The following is a 23,767-nucleotide window of genomic DNA, read 5'->3' on the forward strand; positions in this document are numbered from 1 at the left end:
TCATCAATGTCCTTTGTTGGAGGCCTCCCAAATGTTTACGAATGCCTCTCAGGACACCCTGATGTTTCCTAAGGGTTGTAAAAGGCACAGGGTACGGCCCTTGGGGCCCACGGTCACTTTCGGCCACATGTGGCCGTACAACACGGCGCTTCATAAGATGGATCACCTTGGGTGCTGGGTCCCTCTCCGGCATCCAAGTCTAAAACGCGTCTCACACGCTCACTACCGACAGGCAATATGTGCCTTTCAGAGTCCTGACGATGTTGGGACATCTCTGCGTACATCCTATTGCGTCACAAACACGCTAACACTTGCACAAATTTGGCAAAACATGAACGCGTCGAGAAATCGCTCTCTGCCGATGCGTCGCTGATGCTTTGTAGTGGGAGAAGAAAGAAATTTGCGCATGCACAGCTGGGTCACGGTTGTAAACAAAACAACAGCATGATCCGTGAACTCCCAGCATCCCTCAAGGTGCGTGATTTAAAATTTTTTGCAAACTAGGCCTATAAGTATTTTTCCGCGAATATTTAAAAAAACTTTTTGTACTCAACGTATTTTACGTCCACTTGGCACCCGACAGGCGATTTTTGTCGACGTAAAATATGTCCAGCCAACGTTAAAGGGTTAATAGGCTGAGATGGAAACTGAATCTTGACCAGGTTGAGATGAGGATGGGGCAGTTTAGGCTCACTCACTAGTTACCCAATGCTAACAAGATTATTTGAATTCTAGACTTGATAAGACTTTCCAAGACTAACTAAAATAATTTTAAAGTAAGAATGGCATATCTGCAGGCTGCAGTAACTACAGGCCAATTTCTGTTCCTCTTGTGCTGGCCAATTTCTGTTCCCCTTGTGCTCTCCAAAATTGCAGAAAAACTTATTTTTAAGCCACTCTATAAGTACAGTATGTGGAATGTAAAGGATTGTTTACTGATAGTCAATATGTATATTGGAAGTAGTTAGGTACCTGCGATGCTCTTTTAGATTTGACGTGCCATTTGCAAGAGAACCTTGATAAAGGTTTTGAGTGCAGAGTAATTCAAGTGGATTTTAGTGCTGCTTTCGATTTAGTAAATCACAAGGCACTTATTTGTAAACTTCAGAATCTTGGAGTGAGTGGATGTGTTTTAGGTTTACTTCAAGATTTCCTTGCAGGTAGGCAGCAACAAGTTGCTGTTGATGGGATCTTTAGCAAACCAAGACCTATTGTGTCTGGAGTTTCACAGGGGAGTGTTCTTGGCTCACTGTTATTTTTGGTGTATACAAGTGACATGGTTGTTGGCCTAGAAAACAAGGTTGTTCAATATGCCGATGATGCTACACTTGTGGGTGTTGTAAAGTCTCCACTTATGAGAAATGAAGCTATCCTTAGTCTCAATCGGGACATGGACCGGATCAGTGAATGGGGTATAAGACTGAATTCCAGTAAAATGAAAACACTGTTGATTAGCAGATCTTGTACAGACTTCACACCCCATCCTCCCCTCCAAGGCGAAGGGACTCTGCTGAAAGAGTCTGAAGCTTTAACTATTCTAGGTGTAACTTGTGACTCACTTCTTACTTTTGAGAAACATCTGATAAAAGTGTTAGCAAAAGCAGCACAAAAGTTGGGTATTGTATGAAAGGCCTCATATATTTATAACAGTGATAAAATCAGTGCAACTTGTTTTAGGTCACACTGTTCTCTGATATGGATGTCTGCTTCTGCCAGAGATTTATCTTTTTTAGATACAGTGGTTCGTGGTGGTAGGTTTCTGTTTCTTAATATTAGCAGTTATGACTTGGACCATAGGCTGATTGTCATCAGCTGTATTTTACCAGATTATTCACATTCTCAATTGATCCTTGATCCCCTTTTCCTGCTGAGAGCAACCAAATTTTGCTGAACAGCAGGACCAATATGCATTAAATGTGCCTTGCTGTAGAACTTCTCACTTCCAGAGGTCTTTATTCCTCACACTGTTGGACTGTACAACAATTTCCCTGAGGATGTCGTGCAATTGGAACTTCAAAAGCTTAGGCAAAGATGCAATGCATTACTACCCTAATACAATTCTCCTTGCATTTTAATACATTTTTATCTATTTATTAATTTATTTTTTCTTTTTAAATAAGTCAGATCTCTTTGTTCTGTATTTCCCTTACCTCATTTTACTTCTTAATGAACATCATATTCTTTGGAAGCTTGAACTTCAAGTCAACGGCCCCCTTGGGCTTGTTCCATACGAGTAAGGTTCATCTTCTGAATAATAATAATAATAATAATAATAATTGTAACGAAATCAGTTTTTTTATAAAACTTTCATATCTGTCTTTTTGAAAGGTTTTGGAGTGGAACAACTGCGTGATGATTGCCTTGACACATATTGGCAGTCGGATGGTCCCCAGCCTCATTTGGTTAATATACAGTTTAGGAGAAAGACAACCATTCAGGATGTCTGGATATATGCTGACTATAAAGCAGATGAAAGTTACACTCCAAGCAGGTAAATATTTTTCCTCCTTTAGATATTTCACAAATTTCCTCAGAAAACATGCATTGATAACTAAACTTTTGTTACTGAGACTTTAAGGCATTGTTTTACATCATTCATTTAAAAATTATGCCTAATTTTAGTGTCCATACAGTAGAAAAATCTCTTCCATTACTCATAGCAAATATCTTAAAAATGACATTTTTATGATAAAATAAAGTTTTATATATACTTACCAAGTAATTACATAGCAGTTGGTTCCCTAACCTATGGCAGCTTAGAAATTCAAAATTCGCGCGGTGGCGCTGTTATCGTTAGAGTGTAGGTGACAACGTCCCGCCACCATCCGGGACTTGAGGAAACAAACCAGCAGACAGCTCAGTTCATTTTATGCTCTTATGTTCATGCAAGGGGAGGAAGGAGGGCTCCAATCATGTAATTACTTGGTAAGTATATATACAACTATATCATAAAAATGTCATTTTTATATAAGTAACTTACCAGGTAATTACATAGCTGATTCCACATTGTAAGGAGGTGGGAAAGAGCATGGACATATTCTACTCCAAAACATTGAGTAAATAATGAGTTTGAACTAGAAAGGTTGCTAACATTGAATTAATGTTTGTTGTTTCCTTACCTGTTGAGAGAGCTGCTGCAGGAAGGTACTGCCTCTGGTCAGCACTTCTCTCACCTTGTAGTGGACGTGGCAGTATAGCCAAGGGTCGCTGCTACATTAGTGGGAAACTTTGCAGCGGAGGCAGTACACCTTATGCTGACTAAAGTTTTTAAAAGATGCCCTTGCCCTGGGCAAAGACCAGAATACAAAATTAAAACACTGTCACCTACACTACAGAATAAAACAAAAATACCCAACCATTATCAAATTATCAAAGATAAAGTACGAACTGGTGGGTACTCCAGGTACAGTGTACCCCCAGGCTTCCCAACAGCTCAAAACCTTAAGTCAAGGTGAGTGGATAGCAAAGGAACAGATAGATTCCTCATGCTTCCTCTCCCAGCACCATTCCAGCCACGGATAAAGGTCCTAAAGTGCTACAATTTTCAAATACAGTTTCTATGTCCTTGATGTAGTGTGAGGCGAATATGGACTTGCAACTCCAGATTGTCGACTGTAGGATTGAAGAAACAGACAAGTTGTGTTTAAAATTGAGGGAAGTTGCTACTGCCCTAATTTCGTGAGACTTAACCTTAAGTAGAGGAAAAGCTTCTTCCTGGATCTGAGAGCGGGCTTCTAATATTAATTCTCTCAGAAAAAAAGGATATGGCATTTTTGGAGAGCGGGTGAACTGGGTTTTTAACAGAGCACCAGAGGTTGCTCGAAGGTCCTCTAATCTTTTCCGTCCTCTGAAGATAGTGCCTGAGGGACCTCACTGGGCAGAGGAGTCCGTCTTCTTTGTCAGGTCCTAAGATATCCATAAGGTTCTTGATGATGGACCTAGGCCAGGGTCTAGAAGGGTCCTCGTTCTTTGCGAGGAAACCAAGAGAAAGAGAGCAGACTGCGTCCTCTTGTGCAAAACCTATTCTCGTCTATTGCTTGTAACTCACTGATACGCTTGGCAGTAGCGAGAGCCGTTAAAAAGAGTCTTTTTCGTGAGATTCCTGAGGGAAACAGAAAGAAGAGGTTCGAATTGAGGACCTGAGAGCCACTTCAGTAGGTCTAAGTTCCAGGAGACGTTGGAAGAACTATCTTTCTTGGATGTATTAAAGGATTTGATCAGGTCGGTGATATCTTGATTAGAAGACAGGTCCATTCCTCTGTGCTTAAAAACTGAGCTGAGCATCGACCTATACCCTTTGATGGTAGAGGTCGATAGCTTCCTGATGGACCTTAGGAATATCGAAAAATCAGCTATTTGGCTTATAGATGTCTCAGAAGAAGAGATGTTATGGCGGCTGCACCACCTCCTGAAGACTGTCCATTTTGATTGGTATAGCTTTGTAGAAGAAGCTCGTCTGCATTTCGCAATTGCCTCTGCAGCTTGTCTCGAAAACCCTTTTGCTCTGACAAGGCCTTGACAGTCTGAAGCCTGTCAGGGCCAGAGCGGATAATCCTTGGTGGAATCTGAGAAAGTGGGGTTGTCTGAGCAGAGACCATTTTTGTGGAAGAAGTCTTGGGTAGTCTACCAGGAGTCGAATCAAGTGTGGAAACCATTCCTTGTTCAGACAAAATGGGGCTACAAGGGTCTTGGAGGTGTTCTGATGCGTTGACAGCTTGTTGATTACTTCCCTGATCATTCGGAAAGGAGGGAAGACGTACACATCTAAGTTTGTCCAATCCAAAAGCATGGTGTCCGTGCTTGAGGGTTTGGGACCAGAGAGCAAAAGAGGGGCAGACTGTAGTTTCTCGACGTCGCAAAAAGATCCACTGTGGGTTTGCCCCACAGTTTCCAAAGGTTGTCGCAGACTACTGGATTTAAGGTCCATTCGGTTGGAAGGACCTGTTTGAGGCGGCTTAATTCATCCGCAATCACGTTTTTTTTTGCTTCTAGTTAGCATATGGGACAAGGTCATTTTTCGTTATACGAAGTGATTTTTAGTTGAAATATGACTTAAATACATGTTTTTTCAAAAAAAAAAAAGATTTCGCTAGCTGTTTTCACTTGATTTCTTTATAATACTGTACAAGCTTTATGTATTTATCAGTGTGACAACAGTAGTAAAATGTGTCCAGTATTTTTGAGTAAAATACTTTTCTCTCCAATTTTATTTATGGTCGAGTTTGATGGCATATTGAAGTTTACGGGCATTTCATAACTCCATGTTGCCAGTGCACGATAATTTATAGTCATTAGCAGCTTGAACATCGTTTTCTCAGCTTCAGCTATAAGTTGCAGCTTAAATTTAACAGTATATTTCCTTACGAATCTTTTCTCCATAGCGAATAAGGGTATAATGTAAAAATATGTCTTATTCTGCTTAACGTCATTTGTAACATAACTACAGTAATTTTTTACTATCGTACGGTTGAAATGCAAGCAAAACAGCTATTGTTATCCGATTTGGTGGTTCTTAACAAAACAGCTGTTTCTCATTCGCTTGTTTATGGCTGTACCCATTTACGCAACAAGTTATGACGTTACTAACAATACTTTTATCTTTCTCCTTTACTTTTTTAACTTACTTAACTAGAAGATGGGATAGATAAAGAGATGGAGGAAAAGAGGTCAGTCTATTGTAATTTGGTCTTTCAAAAAAGGAACTCGCATGATACACGAGATACATGGTAAAATAAATTTTTAAGGGTGAAAATTTGGAGGTCGTGCATTACACGAGTATATACGGTAATTAGATACGTGTAATGAATTTATATTAACCTTCTGAGAGGTTTTTGATGCCTTTTGGGGTTGCCATCTTCCCAACCTCAGAGAGCTTTGAGTTGTCATGATGCCATATGGCATCATATATATATATATATATATATATATATATATATATATATATATATATATATATATATATATATATATATATATATATATATATATATATATATATATATATATATATATATATATATATATATATATACATATGTCCCCAGTTTACGACATGGGTTCCGTTCTTGCGTCATAAGGTCGAACCCGAAAATCGTCGTAGTCGGAAAATCATCAAAAATCATAAGAAAACCTTACTTTTAATGCTCTGGGTGCATTGAAAACGATGTAAACTGCATTATTATTGAGTTTTACATCAAAAACCTTCAAATTATGATTATTCTGCCGTTTTGGGGCCATATTTCTTCCGTCCGATCGGCGCGACGACGCCGTCAGTAACCCCGAACATGCGTCGCAAGCCAGGAAATAATTTCTGATGAATATATTTGAAAAGCGCCTTAACTCGAACGTCAGAAGCCAGAACCGTCGTAAACCGGGACTGCCTGTATATATATATATATATATATATATATATATATATATATATATATATGTGTGTGTGTGTGTGTGTGTGTGTGTGTGTGTGTGTGTATACGTGTAATTTCTATTAATGTCAATGTCATTATTTGCTGAGACTATCTTTTCAAATTGGCTTTGAATCAATATGTTCTTTTTCTCTTCAGGTAAGTGCCTCAGGAATAAAGAAAGCTTATTCATGTTTGCTTCCATTTACTTCTTATATATAGTTGACAGACAGTTTCCTCACCTATTGGCAATGTCTTCAGGACTAAATACATAGACAGTTTTTATTACAACATACAAATTTAAGAGCTAATCCCTAAATGTAAAATATGATGTCACTGTTGTGATGAATTTCTATTGGTTGGCAGGTCTCAGTCTCGCTCAGAGTGGCATTTCTGGTGCTCTGTAGGACACACCCTATACCATGGCATGCAACCAAGGATGTGAGCAGGGGCATGATTTCTGTTTCTGGTCAATAGTTTTGATTTGCTCCACTGTCGGTATTTTCTCTTGTATTCAGGAATGTTCTGCCGCGTGTTTCTCCCTTCAGATTCTCACAGATGTCTTTTGGTTTCCTTGAAGAAGGGAGGATGAAGCCTGTGCTGCTGTGAATGTTTAATTCAGGCTGTTGTTGGTTTATACTTAAGGCTTCTGCTATTTGCAATGTGGAACTGGGATTCTTTATGGATGATGTCAGTGCCTTCTAATAATTCTTCCATTGTTGGTTCAAAGTTGTGGGCATCTACATAATGTTGGAATATAGCCCACTTGAGAACATGTTTCACAGAAATAAATTTCAGACTCACATCATTACTAAATCTGTCTTTCAAATGAGAGGCCAATTGACCCACATGGGTCATAAAGAAGTTGGGTTTTTACCATGCAAGCTGCCACCTGAGAAACCAGAGCTTAGGTTCCAACTTCTTTTATTACCTATGTGGGTCAATTTGTAATGCCATAGCATCTCATTTGAAAGACCTGAGTTTGGTCTTGATGGGAGTCAGAAAATTCTCTCTCTGAAATGTGCTCATATGTTCACTAGTTCCATCACATTTGGGCTAGAGGGGGAAGTCGAGTGAAATTCTACCAGTTGACTCACTACTGGGTTGGGAATTTTGGTATAATTCGCTGGTATGGTAGGCAGCAGCCTACTTGGGAAAAACCGTAGGTGCAGGAGTAATTAGGTTCCAACTCCTTTATGACCTTTGTAGGTCAGTTGGAAATGCCTTGGCCTCTCAGTTGTAATACTGGGGTTTGGTCCCGATTCATGCTGACGGGGTGATTCAAATGAAATCCTAACAATTGACTCACTGCTGGACTGGGAAGTTGGGTAAAAATCGTTGGTATGTTAGGCAGCAGCCTACTTGGGAAAACCTCATGTACAGTAGTACTGAGATTCCAGCTCTTCTGACCTGTGGGGGTCTATTGTTAATGCCCTGGCCTTTCACCAGGAGTTGACTGGTACTGCTTAGTATCCAGGCCCTTACTATGAGTAGCTGCCCAAACTTCCTTGTTTGACCTGACGCTTAAAATGGTGTTTGATTCTGGCCTCTTCAAAGCTTGCCAGTGAGCTTCATGCCCTAGGAGAGGTATCATATTCCAGTTAAATTTCTTCAGTGAGTCGGATAAGTATGAGTCATCTCTGTTTTCCTTTGCCATTCCTCTGCCATTCTAGTCAAGTAATGATGTGCTGCTGTACCTGTTAACCCTTAAACGCCGAGCCTCTATTTACAAAAACGTCTCCCGTATGCGGGCGGCGTTCGGTGAGTTAGCGCCAAAGCGGAAAAAAAGTCTTTTTCAAAAAATCACAGCACGCTTAGTTTTCAAGATTAAGAGTTCATTTTTGGCTCAATTTTTTTGTCATTGCCTGAAGTTTAGTATGCAACCATCAGAAATGGAAAAAATATCATTATCATATATATAAATATTGAAATATATGACAGCGCAAAAAAAATGTTTCATATATAATTTTATACAAATCGCGCTGTGAGCAAAACGGTTAGAGCTAACGGGTTATTTTGTTTTTCTTTGTATTGTACACTAAATTGCGATGATTTTGGTATATAACAAATTGTAAAACGATCAAAGCAACACAGAGAAAATATTATCACAAAATGATGCATGAATTCGTAACGCGCAGACATAAAAAAATGTTTTTTTCAAAAATTCACCATAAATCGAAATATTGTGCTTGAGACTTCCTGTTTGTTGAAAAATGAAGCTAATTGATTGAATATTACTAGACTGTAAGTGTTTTAGCTTACAATTGCAGTTTTCGACCATTTCGGTTGAGTTAAATTTGACCGAAAGTCGAATTTTTTCTATTTATCGTGATTTATATGAAAATATTTCAAAACTGATAAAAGCTACAACCATGAGTTATTTTCTGTTGTATTGTACATGAAATTGCACACATTTTCATATATAAAACTTTATGTAACGACTAATATAAAACTGTGCAAATATTACGACAACGTGACGAAAGAATTTCTGAGATGTTCGGCCGAGTTACCACGCAGACGTAAGGAAAATGTTTTTTTTTTTAAATTCACCATAAATCGAAATATTGTGCTAGAGACTTCCAATTTATTGCAAAATGAAGGTAAACGATTGAATATTACTAGAATGTAAGAGTTTTAGCTTACAGTTGCGTTTTTTGACCATTTTGGTAGAGTTAAAGTTGACCGAAGGTTGAAATTTTGGCAGTTATCGTGATTTATGTGAAAATATTTCAAAATTGATAAAAGCTACAACCATGAGCTATTTTCTGTTGTATTCTACATGAAATTGCACACATTTTCATATATAAAAGTTTATGTAACAACTAATGTAAAACGATGCAAACATTACGATAACGTGACGAAAGAATTTCTGAGATGTTCGCCAAGTTACGGCGCGCAGACGTAAGGGAAAAGTTTTTTTTCAGAAATTCACCATAAATCGAAATATTGTGCTAGAGACTTCCAGTTTGTTGCAAAATGAAGGTACATGATTGAATATTACTAGAATGTAAGAGTTTTAGCTTATAATTGCGTTTTTTGACCATTTCGGTCGAGTTAAATTTGACCGAAGGTTGAAATTTTGGCAGTTATCGTGATATATATGAAAATATTTCAAAACTGATAAAAGCTACAACCATGAGTTATTTTCTGTTGTATTCTACATGAAATTGCGCACATTTCCATATATAAAACTTTATGTAACGACTAATATAAAATGGCGCAAACATTATGACAACGTGACGAAAGAATTTCTGGCGCAGACGTAAGGAAAAAGTTTTTTTCAAAAATTCACCATAAATCGAAATATTGTGCTAGAGACTTCCAATTGGTTGCAAAATGAAGGTAAATGATTGAATATTACTAGAATTTAAGAGTTTTAGCTTACAATTGCGTTTTTCGACCATTTCGGTCGAGTCAAAGTTGACCGAAGGTTGAAATTTTGGCAGTTATTGTGGTTTATATGAATATATTTCCAAACTGATAAAAGCTACAACCATGGGTTGTATTTTGCTGTATTTTACATGAAATTGCACACATTTTCACATATAAAACTTTATGTAACGGCTAATATAGAACAGTGCAAAAATTACGACAAAATGACGAAAGAATTTCTGAAATTTTCAGCCGAGTTACCGCGCGGGCGTAAGAAAAAAGTTTTTTCAAAAATTCACCATAAATCGAAATATTGTGCTAGAGACTTCCAATTTGTTGCAAAATGAAGGTACATGATTGAATATTACTAGAATATAAGAGTTTTAGCTTACAATTGCATTTTTCGACCATTTCGGTCGAGTCAAAGTTGACCGAAGGTTGAAATTTTTTGTAGTCGACGTACGGTACGTCCACTTGGCACCCAACAGACAATTTTAGTCGACGTATGATACGTCCAGTAGGCGTTTAAGGGTTAAAGTAGTCAGAGCATACCAACAGTGGTCACACTCAAGAAGTTTGTTTGACTGCTTGTCACCTCTTCCTTCATGCTGGTTAGTGTCAATCTTCTTGTGCCAAAAGACTCGGGAATACCTTTTTCAACTTGAAATCAAAATGCAGGAGGAGCCTGCTATTTAATCTTTTGTGGCCTAATAATTCAGTTTGGAAGTAATTGCTATTCTTCAAGCTGACACCTAGCACTACAAGAGAACCATATTTTAGTCTGCTTGATTACTCATTGCACGATTGTTAGAAATGATTGTAATTGCAGGCCATGTTTTAAAAGTTGGGAGGCATCACTTTACAATATCCTCATGTTTCACAGCACTCATCATTTATTTGGCACTACAAAGGAGAATGGCTATCCTGGGTATTGGCTGTCACATTATATTCTTGGAGAATGGTGTACCTGCCATCACTTTCAGTTTCATAATGTATAACTTGCTGTGCGTTTCTGTATGCCCAAACCTGTTAGATGGATTCAGACTGCTTTACAAGCTATGATTGGCCTACCTGGGAGATGAGGTTTTGTGCTCTTGATGTCCTATATAGCTATTCAGACATTTTATGATTGACAGCTTTGCATGAACAAGTGATGTTTTTATAACATTAAATGTATTTCATATGAATCTATTGATGATAGTTTAGAATGCCTTCCTTCCTTCCCTGAAGTCTTCTTTCTATTGGAGCCACAGAACAGTGAGGCTCAGAGATGAGACCTGGAGAATATGTGGGGATGTGCAGTTGGGCCATTTTCCTTTTTGATCAGGACTAATTGGTCTGGCTGGGACCTGTAGTATGGAAGAAGGTGCTTTACGATTAATTGGTTAATACAAAAAATATGTTTCATGTTATAAAAACATAGCATTTTTAACTAAGGAAATGGGGAAAATTCTCCAGTAGTTTTCCTGCCTCGGCTGAGCAACGTGATGCTGCTCAGTTATGTCTGATTGGACACAGTAAGAGGGTTTTAAAAGATGCAGATGTTTGTCCTTATTTGTGATATAGTGGAATTATTCCACTCCCAGCAGTTTTCTAGTGGCTGTTAACTTGAAATAGATGTGTATTTTATACAATGTGAGGTTGTACTAAAATTTACTCAGGAAAATTGATTTTTTAAAACTGCATTTTAGTTGTTTTCCTATAACTTGCATTCAGCTTATTCATGTCTTTCAATGAAATTATTAATTTTGGTTGACGTTGTGGGAGATTCCCTGTGTATTCATGTATAAGGCAGTACCTTTTATCATACAGCACTAAACTTTACAAGACTATAAATTTCTTAAAATGTGCTTTTTATTGTATTAACCTGTTAGTGGTATATGTACTGTTCATTATCAGTGTACAAGGTGCATATATTTTCTCCAGAATATCAATCAGATGTGGAACACATTTCAATGATCTCCAAGAAATAGAAGTAGTGGATCTGCATGAACCAACTGGATGGCTTTTGATTCCATTAAAGGATATTCATGACCGACCAATTCGAACATACATGGTACAAATTGCAGTGCTGTCCAACCATCAGAATGGAAGAGACACACACATGCGTCAAATTAAAATCCACTCACCTGTAGAGGACAAAGCTGTAGCTGTGGACTGCCTAGGAGCCTTTACTTCCCCTACATTTAAAAGCTACAGCTGTATCAGGTAGTAGTGAGATTGTTTATGCACAGTTTTTGTATACTTTTTTATAAAGTACTGTTTGTGCTCATAAAGTATTGCTTTATTTTTGTATTTCTGAAGACAGTTGGGTTCAGTTAAGTAATTGGTTATAATATTTTTGCAATGTAATTCAGGTGTGATTGGTTGTCTTGATCATTTTAATGTTATAAGATATGAATGTTATATCTGACTCATAAATAATTAAGACTTTAATGTGATATGTATTCTGTCAGAATTGATAATATACTAAGGTAATTGCTTACAGTTTCATTATCAGATACCAGATCTTTACTTGTTACATTGTTTATAACACTTCGGTCGAAAGAAAATTAGGGACCGGTTGAGAAGTCCTAACTCCAGTGTTCATCTCTCGTAAGAACCAATCTTTCAGGCCAGCTCTATTAATAGATATGATAAAGTGGTCTGGTTAAACATTTAGTTTCCTTCGTCTTCCCTGCAACAGTGCATATAGAGCCTGTTCCACCTACCTTTCTCTTGTATGGTACAAATTTTCAAGTGTTATGCTTTCATTCATGCCAGAATTATAAGCACTGACTTGGCTGTTGCATCAGTTAAATACTTTACCCTTTACAATTCAGAGGGTAATCTCCTCCAGGTAGAAACTTTGGAGGTATAAAGGCAGTGAGTGGGGCAGATGTCTACTCAACTTGAGGTAGCTCTCCCTAACTGTAACAACTGGTTGTACTACGTGGGTAGATACTGCCTGATTTTTGTTTCATAACCTGTTCTTGTGGTACAAGACTTAATTGTTCGTACACGTATACAAACCCTTGGTTTTCACATAGAATTTACTTTCATCGCAAGCTCGAGCAGGCCGTTTAAAACCAAGGTGAATATTGGTAGTACTGATGTTAGGGAAGGAATCCTCGCATTCAGTTGGCATGCATACACTACCTTTTGGCCTGCTGTTTGACTTAATTCTTAGTTATTCTTTTTGTTTTTAAATATTTTTTGTTTTGAGATATTTTTCCTATTATTAATCAATGCAACAAGTTCTATTCTGTTACATTTTGTTATTTTTGTTCTTTCTTGCTGCGCAGTTTTTTCTACACAGTTATGCTATGTAGTTGGTATCTTCACTCTTTCTTGCTGCGCAGTTATTCCTACACAGTTATGCTATGTAGTTGGTATCAACTCGTTTTAACTTATGAGCTTTTCTCTTGAATTCCCTCTCTAACTTGGTTTTGCCTTTTGATATAACACAACCCAGCTTGTTCTTAACCTTGGTGTTTACTCTATTTTTTCCTGTTATGCACCCAAGGAGAGAGGCCTGTTTAGAACCCTAGTGTTTGTTCTATTTTTTTGTTATATCTTTTTTTCTATAACACCCTTAAGGAGAGAAGCTTGTCTCTCGCCACCAACCATTCTATTTTTCGTTGTCTTCTCAACCTCGTTTTATCAAACATCCTTATTCTACTTCTTATTTCTGTTTGTTCTGAAGTGTTTTCTCTCTGAACAAGCAGTTTTTCTTTCAACACAATTACTTGGAATGTTGTAATGTTTTAGTGTTTCAGATGATGTAGAGTTTGAGAGGCATATAGACAGAGGAGGGTTCTCTTGCTACAGTATGGCGGTTTCGTAACCTGTCATATGAGACCTCGCTCTCCAAAGATGAAGATGCACAATTGTGTAGATGTTGCACTACCATGTCCTTTCTACAGTTGTTGCATGACCGAGACAAAATTTGGTTGTTTCACTGTTTTCTTTCCTCCCGTCTATGGACGTAGACTTGGAGATTCTTCTACTTATGTGTCAAGTACGTGGATGTTTCTTCATTCCTTCACATTCCTGCTTGGGAACATTGCCAGAGTAGGGCATGTCCAGGGCTGTGCCCCCTTCCACATTCACGTGAAGGTTTAGAGAAGAATGAGACGGCTCTTCTGAGAGTTTCTTCCCCCTTTCATGTAAAGGTTTCACAGTGGATGGATTGCTCTTTAGAGAACATTTCCTGCCACAACATGGGACGTCATGTGCTGGACAGGTTTTCTTGTAAGTGTTCTAGATGACTGAGTATCCTGTCTATAATCTAGCCCTTTTTGGGTTAATAGATGCAACTCCTACCCTCTCTCTAGCAAGAGACAATATGGGTTCATCCAACCTCATCTTCGAATCAATGACATTATATTCCATTTATTCGAAAGGCCCAGAAGTCTGGCAGTTGAACATCACACTTGTTCAACAGATCAGAGGCATGGGTCTCCTTCCTTTGCTCTTACATGAACTACCAGTCAGTTCAGAGATTTAATGAGAATCCTCTCACCAAGAAGTAAGTCTCCCTTATGTAAAGACCAAGGGTTGGTATATGTGTAGGAACAAATGACAAAGTTTTAAGTAATTTGTATTTTTCCTAACATACAAACCTGAGTTCTTAACATAAATGGCCCACCTCTAGCCACCCCTCATTCTGCTTCTTGGGCCCAACTGGAGGGCAGGGATTCCTCCCCTACCATTGGTAGCCAATTACCAATATCCACCTTGTTTTAGTTGGATCGCCAGCTCCAGCTTGTGCTGAAAGTAAATTCTCTACATAAAAGACCTCAGGTTTGTATGTTAGGAAAAATACAAATTACTTAATTTCATTTTTATACGATAACAGGATTTTTCTTTGTTCAGTAACATACGAATTTATACAAGTAAAAATAGTTTTCTAAAAAAAAATGTATTTCAAACATTTTATTACATATGCAGCTTTGCAAACATAAAAATATCAAGCCATTAATAGTTATGGAAACATTATCAGTCATGTTATCAAAACCTGTTGTCTTGGATACAAACCATTGCTATGTAAATGCCTTTCTTTGCCATTCTGCTGAGTAGACCAGTTAAATAATTTAATGACTTTCTTGTACAACTAGCATACAAATAGAAGGAGCTCCTCCTATTTCCTGCAAGCAAGATTACTCTTGATTACTAAGCAATGTGAGGGTGCAATGGCTTGTGTAAACCAACTCTGAAAACTAAAAAATTTTATAATTTAATATAAAAACTTGTCCCATTTGAGACTGAGCCCCTACCTTATATTAGTTTTTGTTCCTCTTAGTCATTCTGTAATTTCTGTGTTATCTTCAGTTTACCTTAGTAAAATTATTTACCCATACTTCCTTTCACAACCGAATAAAAACGACTTTTAGAACTTTCAGAGTAATAAAAAGTGCGATAAGACAATATAACTTCGTAACTGGTCTGACCTAGCAAAGAAAGGCATTGACATGGTGGTGACTTGAACTTTAACAAACTGACAATAAATCATAAAAATATTTTAACCCTTTGTTTATATCTCTTGTAACCTGAAGTATGCAGGTTTCTTTGGGCTATAATAGAAACTACTCTACATCCAAGTCACAAATATATTACTGAATGCCCTTGTGAACATATTTGTTCATAAAAAAATTTTGAAGTTTAAAAACATTAATACAATACTGAAATCTTACAAAAATAAAGATATGGCGAGCAACTGTACATGTCTAAAATTATGGCAAACCTCATATGTGAAAGATCTGCATACGTAGAATAAATTAAACAACACAAAATTAAAAATTTCACACATTCACACTAGTATAAAAATAAGATTCTTCTGAAGCTGACAAGTTATATGATACCTAACAACTTGAGCATTGTCAAAAAACTATAGAGGTAAAAAATCCACAAAAATAACTGGCTACCTCTACATTACTAATAAAGTCTTCAGGCCTGTATGAAGCTGCCTGTATGAAGCTGTAACAGTTGTATCTGAAATATTAACTAGACCAATTTCTATTAAAAAAACATTTTATACCTCATATTTTTCTAGAATTTTTTTAATTCTTTAAATACTAGTTAAAAACTATCTAGGTAGTAGTACATGAAGTGTAAATGCATTTGAAGGCAAATGCAGTAAAAATAAAACCTTGTGTAAAATTATAAGTTACAAAGCACAGTAACTACCAAATTGAGCACTGTATTTTTAACAAATGTATTAGTAGGACAGAACTCATGTTAGACAGTAAAGAGCAAAACAAAGAGCCACTAATTCACTGAAATATTAAAGGCCAGTGAAGAAACATTTTTTACCCAATGTCTCATTCATAACAATTGCTTTCCTCTTGGAAGGTAGACAAAATTTGGCTAAAAATTAATATTCCAAGAAAAGAACAGTTTTTTTTGGGGGGGGTTGGGGGTATAGTAAATGCAGTCTGGTAAAAAAAAAACTGGCATTTACAGATGACATGTAAAACTGTCTCGATGCATTACAGCACAACAGGGCAATTTAGTCAAGAAAAATAGCCTCCCTACGTAATCTGTAGCATGAATATTATGATTTTTCCAGCTTCAATGTGCTTCAATACTGCCAAAGATTTATATAAAAAAGTACATTTTAAATAAGCCAAAAGGACTGATTAAACAAATATTAAGTATAATTTGAGAATCAAGGTAAAGTAGCTCAATAAAATTATACTGAAAAAACCAATAATTAAGTATGCTGTCCAGTTAAAATAAAAATAACAGTTCTGTACTATATAACTTGTTTTGTTCTACAATAATCATTACCATCACTGTTTATTTACATTATGTAAAGGATACTATATAAATTTAAAAACACTTTCAGCCCTAATAAAATTCAGACCATAAGACATTACAAACCAGATGGAAAACTGAACTATTTAGCATCAAACTATTACATTCAAAGTAGGACATCACAGTTAAAGAAATTGTGCAGATTTACTTTATAATTGTACTAACCTGGTACCTAGCAATAACTTTAGATCTGCATTAGTCATAGCTGTCATCCATAAAGGGTGTAATAATAAATATTTGTTCTTTTTGTCTAGGAATATCACACATGACATGAACAGAAGTATATAAATTAACATTTATAATTCATTACCTTTTTTAAAATTCACCCATTAAAGTTACCTTCTATACGACTTCTGACTGTTATTCCTAAGCTTGTGTGTTGCACTACCATTGTCTATCAACTTACTTTTCACTGAATGGATCTCATACTTGCCATAATTTATACAAATAAATTTTGAAGCTACCAAAAGTACTTGCTTCATCATGAACCCATGACAGTAATAAAATGTTTTACAGCTTGAAAAGGCTGAAGTAGGTATCAAAAGTGCCCTTATTAACTACCATTTATTTTTCACCTTGCAAACGGCCAGTTCATTTTCACCTACACCTGTATTTTGGAATGTTACTACAACTTGCTGAATTAACTGGAACAATACTCTTTATTAACAAGATTTTCTATAAAAAAATCCTTTGCACCTAACTTCTGACATTTACTTATCATTATAGCCTAAATTTCCTGTGAAAAATCTTGGGATAAGCACAAGTTTTTCACTAGTCTTCTAACTGGGTTAAAATGGGGCAAAACTTATGAGTGCTTACTACATATCTATCACTTATTGAATAAGAGAATTATACATAGTCATGAATAATTTTGGCATTTCTCCCAAAAGTTTTATGTATAATTATGTTCCCTATTTTTTTTCCATCTTTCAAGATGTTGTTACTGTAACCTAATATCAACAACAATCAATGCCCTAACAAGTGTAATATTCAAATGGTTTACCATAACCCCTAATTTTTTAAAAATTAAGCACCAATACAACATTTTGATCCTACAATTTAAAATGTAATCAAACAGCAAATAGTTCAATACCTTACACCTTGGCCACTGGATCACCACACTTTAACATCATAAATAATTTGCCTCTCAAAGGAAATGGGAACAGCTCTTTGGAACTAAAAATAGGCGGTGTATAAGGAAAATAAACAGCTCAGATAAGAAACTTAAAAATAAATACAATTCATTAGGACATTCATAAATCTGCCTTCAAATGAACAAGCTAAAACATAATTACTAACCTTGACAATGTTTCACGTCAGCAATGTGATGGTGTGAAACATTATATAAAGTACTTAGTAAGAGAAATAAATAAGTAATCACAGAATGCAACACTAAGTAACAAATATTCCAGAAGTAGATAGCTATCTACAAGAGAGATTCATCTTAAAATCAAGCTAACTTCATTCACACACACTATTGCACAAAAGGTATTTGCCAAACAGTGAATATCACCACATAACACTCACACTAGTGAACTAAAATTATTGTTCTCTGTATCTTTCTAAACATTTGATGTCTGAGCTGGTTTCAGCAATTCTGGTCTTGGTGGTTCCTTTCTCCGGAAGGTGATCCATGAATAAACTATACTGCCACATACACTAAAAAGAGAGAAAATTATCAGGTATCCATTCTTTTATTAAAAATCAAATTCCAAACATTCTTGAAATGACTGCTTGCGTGCCCAATATTTCCCATTCTATGAATTCAAATTCTCCTCAACATTAAAAATATTTTAAAGATATTCCTCTTGATATAAGGGAACAAATCTGAAGCCCCTCATGAAAACAGAGTACTAATTTAGCTCTCTTAACTAACACTGGAGCACAATTATTTAGCTAACCATTGCTTCACAAGTATCTTGAACAGATCTTGGTGGGTTGACCATTTTAACATGTAAACTACTGTAACTCAATACTAATGATAACCAACTTGTGGCTGACGGGTAAGATTGCCCAGCTTACTGTTTCATTAAATAAATTACCCAAACCACTAAATCACATTTCTACACTTGGGGCAGCTTGAAAGATTTCCTTACATTAGTGCTAAAATTGGATAAAAAAGGGATTTTGACAAAGGAAAAATCTATTTCTGGGGGAAGACCTGTGTCACCCAGTGAAATGGTTCCAATTAGCACATTTCTAGGTATAATAATTGCTAAATATACCAGAGAAAAAGCTATCTAGAATGCCGGGGTTACCACCCCCGGAGCGATCATCTAATCAATGTCGATATACACTAGGGGTGAACTTACACCACTATCACAGGCCTTCGCCCAACAGATCTCTCAATTCTCAAAGTCCCAAATGGATGTGCCGTTATAACGCCCGCTCACCCACCAAGCGTCATCACGATAAATTCTAGTGGAATGGAGGGAAGATGAGACAAAATGGAGTAGGCATACTGGCCTAGGATGAAATGTTAAAAGATATCTCAGCAGTAAGATGGATAATGAATACTGTATTAAAACAAGGGGTTTATTCGGTGTTCTCAGAATAAACCCCTAAAACAAGGCAAAATGAAGAAATTACCAATTGTGGGAAAGGTTATTAAATACAATAACAAAGTGCTACACACTTACACAGGATATATTAATAGGAAGAGAAATAGTAGGCACATAGGAATTAACAAGGGTTAGATTTGAGGATGTGAAGGGAATCACGGTTTTGGAGAGAGAGAGAGAGAAACCAGGAGGGAGAAGCAGTACTAGAATTCTGCCAGTCCAAATGATTGAAGTCACTAAATACTATTTTTCAGAATCCCTGAGGGATGATTTTAGTCCACCAGTATGCCTAGGTCACATAGTAATTTGGACTGGATTATTGGTAGTATTCACCTAAACACCACCTAGGCTCCTTAACGTCTTTTCTTCATCAACAACATACAATATAATGGGGGGAAAAGCCAAGACATCAATTGATTGTAATATGATGAGCATCACAGATGACAGTAATATGTGAATAATCTATTTTAAATAAAGACTAGGCAAGCCTAACAATGCAGACTACTGTGAACTGAGCTGGTGAGAATCCTACACATGTATTTTTACCTGCAGAGGACCAAAGTGTCTTTGGTAGTTAACTAAATAATTTCTTGTTCATTCTGATTCAGCTGCAACAGAACCATGGGGTGGGGAGGAGGGCATTTAGGTTAAAGCAATTGGGGTTTATTGAAAAATTTCTTTAATAATTTGTTTAATCACAAATCCATAACCTGAATAGCAACTTGAACAGGTGTTGAGCTGCTGACACACTAAGGTGAGGTTCTGCAAGCTACATGAGAGCTCCTAGGGTAAGGCATACAGAACAAGGCTTCAAGAGGAACAGCTGGTCAAGACTGGACTGGAACCATTTTGATAATATGCAACACTTGGGAATGTCAAACTGTTTCCTAGGAAGGACACCACACAGCCATGAAGAAAATAACTCCAAAGCAGCAGCTTGCCCTGATGAAATTTTGGGTCAAAAGGAAATAGAGGACAACATTGCAACCTCTTACAGAAGATGGAAAGAAGACTTCTACTAACTTAGGATAGTGGGAAAAGAGATGTCTACCTTCAGATTCAAAATACAGCATGGTGCTTAATGAACAAAAATGTCCTAAGGGATACCAGTGTTGATGGAATCTTGTTGAAAAATACAAGACATATTCAATAAATCTTCACAGCATAAAACTCCTAATGCGGAGGCTTGAATCAAAGAAAACAATACCAAAGCTCTGGAATTAGGTGTAGACGTTACCATTTCTGGAGGAGGCCCAACTTGTCCCATTAGAGAAGACACTTCCCAGTTTATAAAGCCCATTTGAGGATTTCTGGAAGTACCTAGACCTGTTGGAGCTATTCAAAGAGGGTGAAGATCAGGGTCCTCCCTACTGAAGAAGAGACTTCTGAGAGTGGGTGGTTCTAAATAAAGTATACCTTAGTTTAACCAGACCACTGAGCTGATTAACAGCTCTCATAGGGCTGGCCCGAAGGATAAGATTTATTTACGTGGCTGAGAGCCAATTGGTTACCTAGCAATGGGACCTACAGCTTATTGTGGAATCTGAACCACATTATAGCGAGAAGTGAATTTCTATCACCAGAAATAAATTCCTCTAATTCTTCATTGGCTGGTTGGAGATTCGAATTCGCGGCCAGCAGAGTGCTAGCTGAGAATGGAACCCACTCGCCCAACGAGGAACTAGTGGGTAGTTCTCATAAGGCTAAGTTGGTTAAAGCTGACCTAAAATTTTGAACTGGTAGGTCAGGTATTGTAGTACAGTGCATCACTAACTTATGGTGAGAGCGATTTACGGCAGATTTGACCTTACGACACCTTTTCAGAGCTGTTAACAGTGTTTTACAGATCTGTAAATGTTGATGCAGCATCAAGTTAATGGGCTGTGCTGTAAACGCAGAACGCCATTAAGCACCGATAACGCGAAAAATCAACTTACAGTGCAGCACTGGAACGGATCCTCCACTGCAAATCAGTGACACTATATTAGCCAGACTTGGTGAACCTCCTAATTAACTGCAGTCCTTACCAATCTCTGAAGAAAAACAGTCAGACTGTGGGGCCGACCTGTCATCTGCTCTGGACTTATGTTAACAGAATGGCTATCTGGGAATGAACCTGCAAAAGGGTGGGAGTTGCACCTTCAAACTGGAGGATGAAGATAAGCAGAAGCAGGTTCTTCCTTGAACAATGATTGGCTGTACCTGTCGAATGTGTGACAAAAAATGTTCAAGATCTGCAAAGTCTGAGGAGCATCTTGATCTGGTGAGGTGAGAATATCCCTCATCCAGAAGACTGCAGCCCAGAGATCTGAAGGTGACAAATAACAGAAGAGACTGAATCTACTGTAGGCAGAAGGTACATGTGACCGGGATAAGGTAAGGTCTGGCAGTGAAACCTGTTTGAGCTAGGAAGACACAAGGCTTGGAAATGGCAGCCAATGGAAGAAAGAATGCATGTGTGACTGGTGGACGCGCAGAGATGCTTGGAATTAGACAGAGTAGCATGCACTTTGCTCAAAGAAACAATTAGCTGAAGACAAGGCAAGAGGCTTCTCTGTGCAAGGGAGAATCCAGTAGTTGATCAGCATGAAGAAGGGCACAGTAACCAGAAAGGGAAGGCTGGATCACATAAGCAGGGGGGGGGGAGTCGGTGCCAGATGAGCAAAAGAAGAGTTGATTTTAGGAGCATGGCTAGATGGAAGCAGGGGAAAAGAAGACCAAAATCACAAGGCCCAGACAAGTTGGAGGATTGGTGGAAGTGATACTAATGGCAAGTGATGACAAGAAACAGAAGGGTGCTGATATCTGCAACAGGACCAAGTGAATTTGGAAAATTAAAGTGGAAATTCTTGGCTGCAAAAACCTTAACTCCAGGAGTGCTAGCAGGGAAGGCAAAAGACAACCAAACTGGTTGTGATGACCAGAAAGAAGGCCATTTGAGAGGGCAACTTCACAGAAGTCACCTGCAAAAGTAGTCCTTTCCCCAAACATGAAGTCCTTCATCCACAGATGGCAATAAGGGAAGAGCTGGAGCCATCAAACAGCAAAGGTACTGAAGATAGCAGGGTGGTAAGGTACAATAGGAACAAGGTACCCTACATGACCATGACCATAAATAGTAGCCAAGGCACCTTACCACGACCACGACCATAAACAGTAGCCACGTGAAGACTGCAATAGGAGAAGCTGCCAAAGAAAAAACTCCACCTAAATGAAAAGCTAACCTTATCTACAGCACTCCAATGCATTCTGCTGGAAAAATTAACTGAATTAAGAATAATCATCATTAAGAAAATTAATTTTTGCAATCACAAACCCTAGGCAAAGGCTGTAAAATGCTCAGTCTTTACAATTTAGACATTAAAACAGTGCTTACCTAGACACCATTAGTGCCCAAATATAGACAAAGGCAATTATGAGGAGAAAAAAAAATTGTGTAGTCTGATCAGGGAAGGAGATATGCTGAAATGCTCTGCACTTTACCATTTGCAGCCATAAGCCAAGCAATTATTTTCAGTCTTCTAACTTTGGCATCAATTTAAAAGATATAAATTGTGTTGTATTGTTTTACATACTGTATTATGATTATTAGTAAAAAATTGAATGTGTGTGATATGAGACAACGGCTAATCATATTTCATCCTGATTCCTTAGTTATATGATGTATGCCTTAGGTACTCGGCTTTCCATTGGTGATAAGAACATACTGGATGCAAGGTAATATTTGTATTACCTAAAAAAAAAATTACTCTTATGGGCTGGCAAATGTCGTCACAAATATATCTGAACCATCCGTTCAGACTACAGTTTACTAGGGTGAAACAGCATGGTTGTTAACAACAGAATGTGAACATGAATGGGATATTAGACATTATATTTCTGTAGGGAGTAGACCCTCTTTTATGTATGCAATAGTGAAAGTAACTGATACTGTATTCTTCCTAAATAAAACAACCCCAGTTTACAGCTGCTTTCCTCTCCAAAGAATGATGAACATCAGCAAGTTACTGGCAAAATTCAGTAATCCATGAAAAAGCAATTATCAGAGATACAAACCCTACATAAATTGAATGCACCTGATGCAACTAACACTTTCAATACTACATTTCATTTCTCTGATGTACTGATGAAAAAATTAAATTTACAGTAACCACACCATAATAATTGCTTGGAGTTTAAAGGTACTAATACACAGGTTATCTTAAGATGGGTTAAATCTGTATCAACAATTGGTTTTCCCAACTGTAAGTAGTTTGTAGGCCAGGAACTCATTACCATCATGTGCAATTTTTTTTATAATTCATTGAGATTATTGGAGGTACAAAATCTGTCAATTTTCATGAGCTCTTTCTTTGAAATTTATTTTACAAGGTGCAACCTGGTTTTGGTGTTATTGAGAAGCTTAATTTTGGTATCTTTGAAAATGTGAAAAGAAAAATGACAGAATGATGTACTGAAGCTAACCTTGAAAAAATTTCCAGTTTGTAAATAAATATTTTTCTAGAGAAATGTTTTGGGAGATTTATATTTTTTTACACCATGAAAAAACATGAAAAGCTTTCTTTCCAATGAGACATAAATTATTGCTATTTTAAGTCTGTTATTGCATATGAAAAACATGAGTAAAAATAAGCA

General features: G+C 37.2%; 2 protein-coding genes across 7 annotated transcripts in view; one reads left to right on the forward strand and one right to left on the reverse strand.

Moving 5' to 3' along the window:
* Positions 1 to 12,254, forward strand: part of APC10 (anaphase-promoting complex subunit 10) — a 54,224-nt gene extending 41,970 nt beyond the window's left edge. For all 4 annotated transcript variants that reach the window (XM_067104008.1, XM_067104006.1, XM_067104007.1 and 1 more), the window contains exons 3-4: positions 2,329 to 2,491; positions 11,700 to 12,254. In XM_067104008.1, coding sequence (XP_066960109.1) covers positions 2,329 to 2,491; positions 11,700 to 11,985 — 449 coding nt within the window. In that variant the 3' untranslated portion in view covers positions 11,986 to 12,254. The remainder of the gene's footprint in view (positions 1 to 2,328; positions 2,492 to 11,699) is intronic.
* Positions 12,255 to 14,660: 2,406 nt separating this feature from the next.
* frc (fringe connection) overlaps positions 14,661 to 23,767 on the reverse strand; it is a 95,653-nt gene continuing 86,546 nt past the window's right edge. For all 3 annotated transcript variants that reach the window (XM_067104001.1, XM_067103999.1, XM_067104002.1), the window contains exon 8: positions 14,661 to 18,230. In XM_067104001.1, the coding sequence (XP_066960102.1) occupies positions 18,134 to 18,230 (97 nt within the window). In that variant the 3' untranslated portion in view covers positions 14,661 to 18,133. The remainder of the gene's footprint in view (positions 18,231 to 23,767) is intronic.

This window comes from Macrobrachium rosenbergii, chromosome 5, assembly GCF_040412425.1.
Source record: "Macrobrachium rosenbergii isolate ZJJX-2024 chromosome 5, ASM4041242v1, whole genome shotgun sequence".
Lineage (NCBI taxonomy): Eukaryota > Metazoa > Arthropoda > Malacostraca > Decapoda > Palaemonidae > Macrobrachium > Macrobrachium rosenbergii.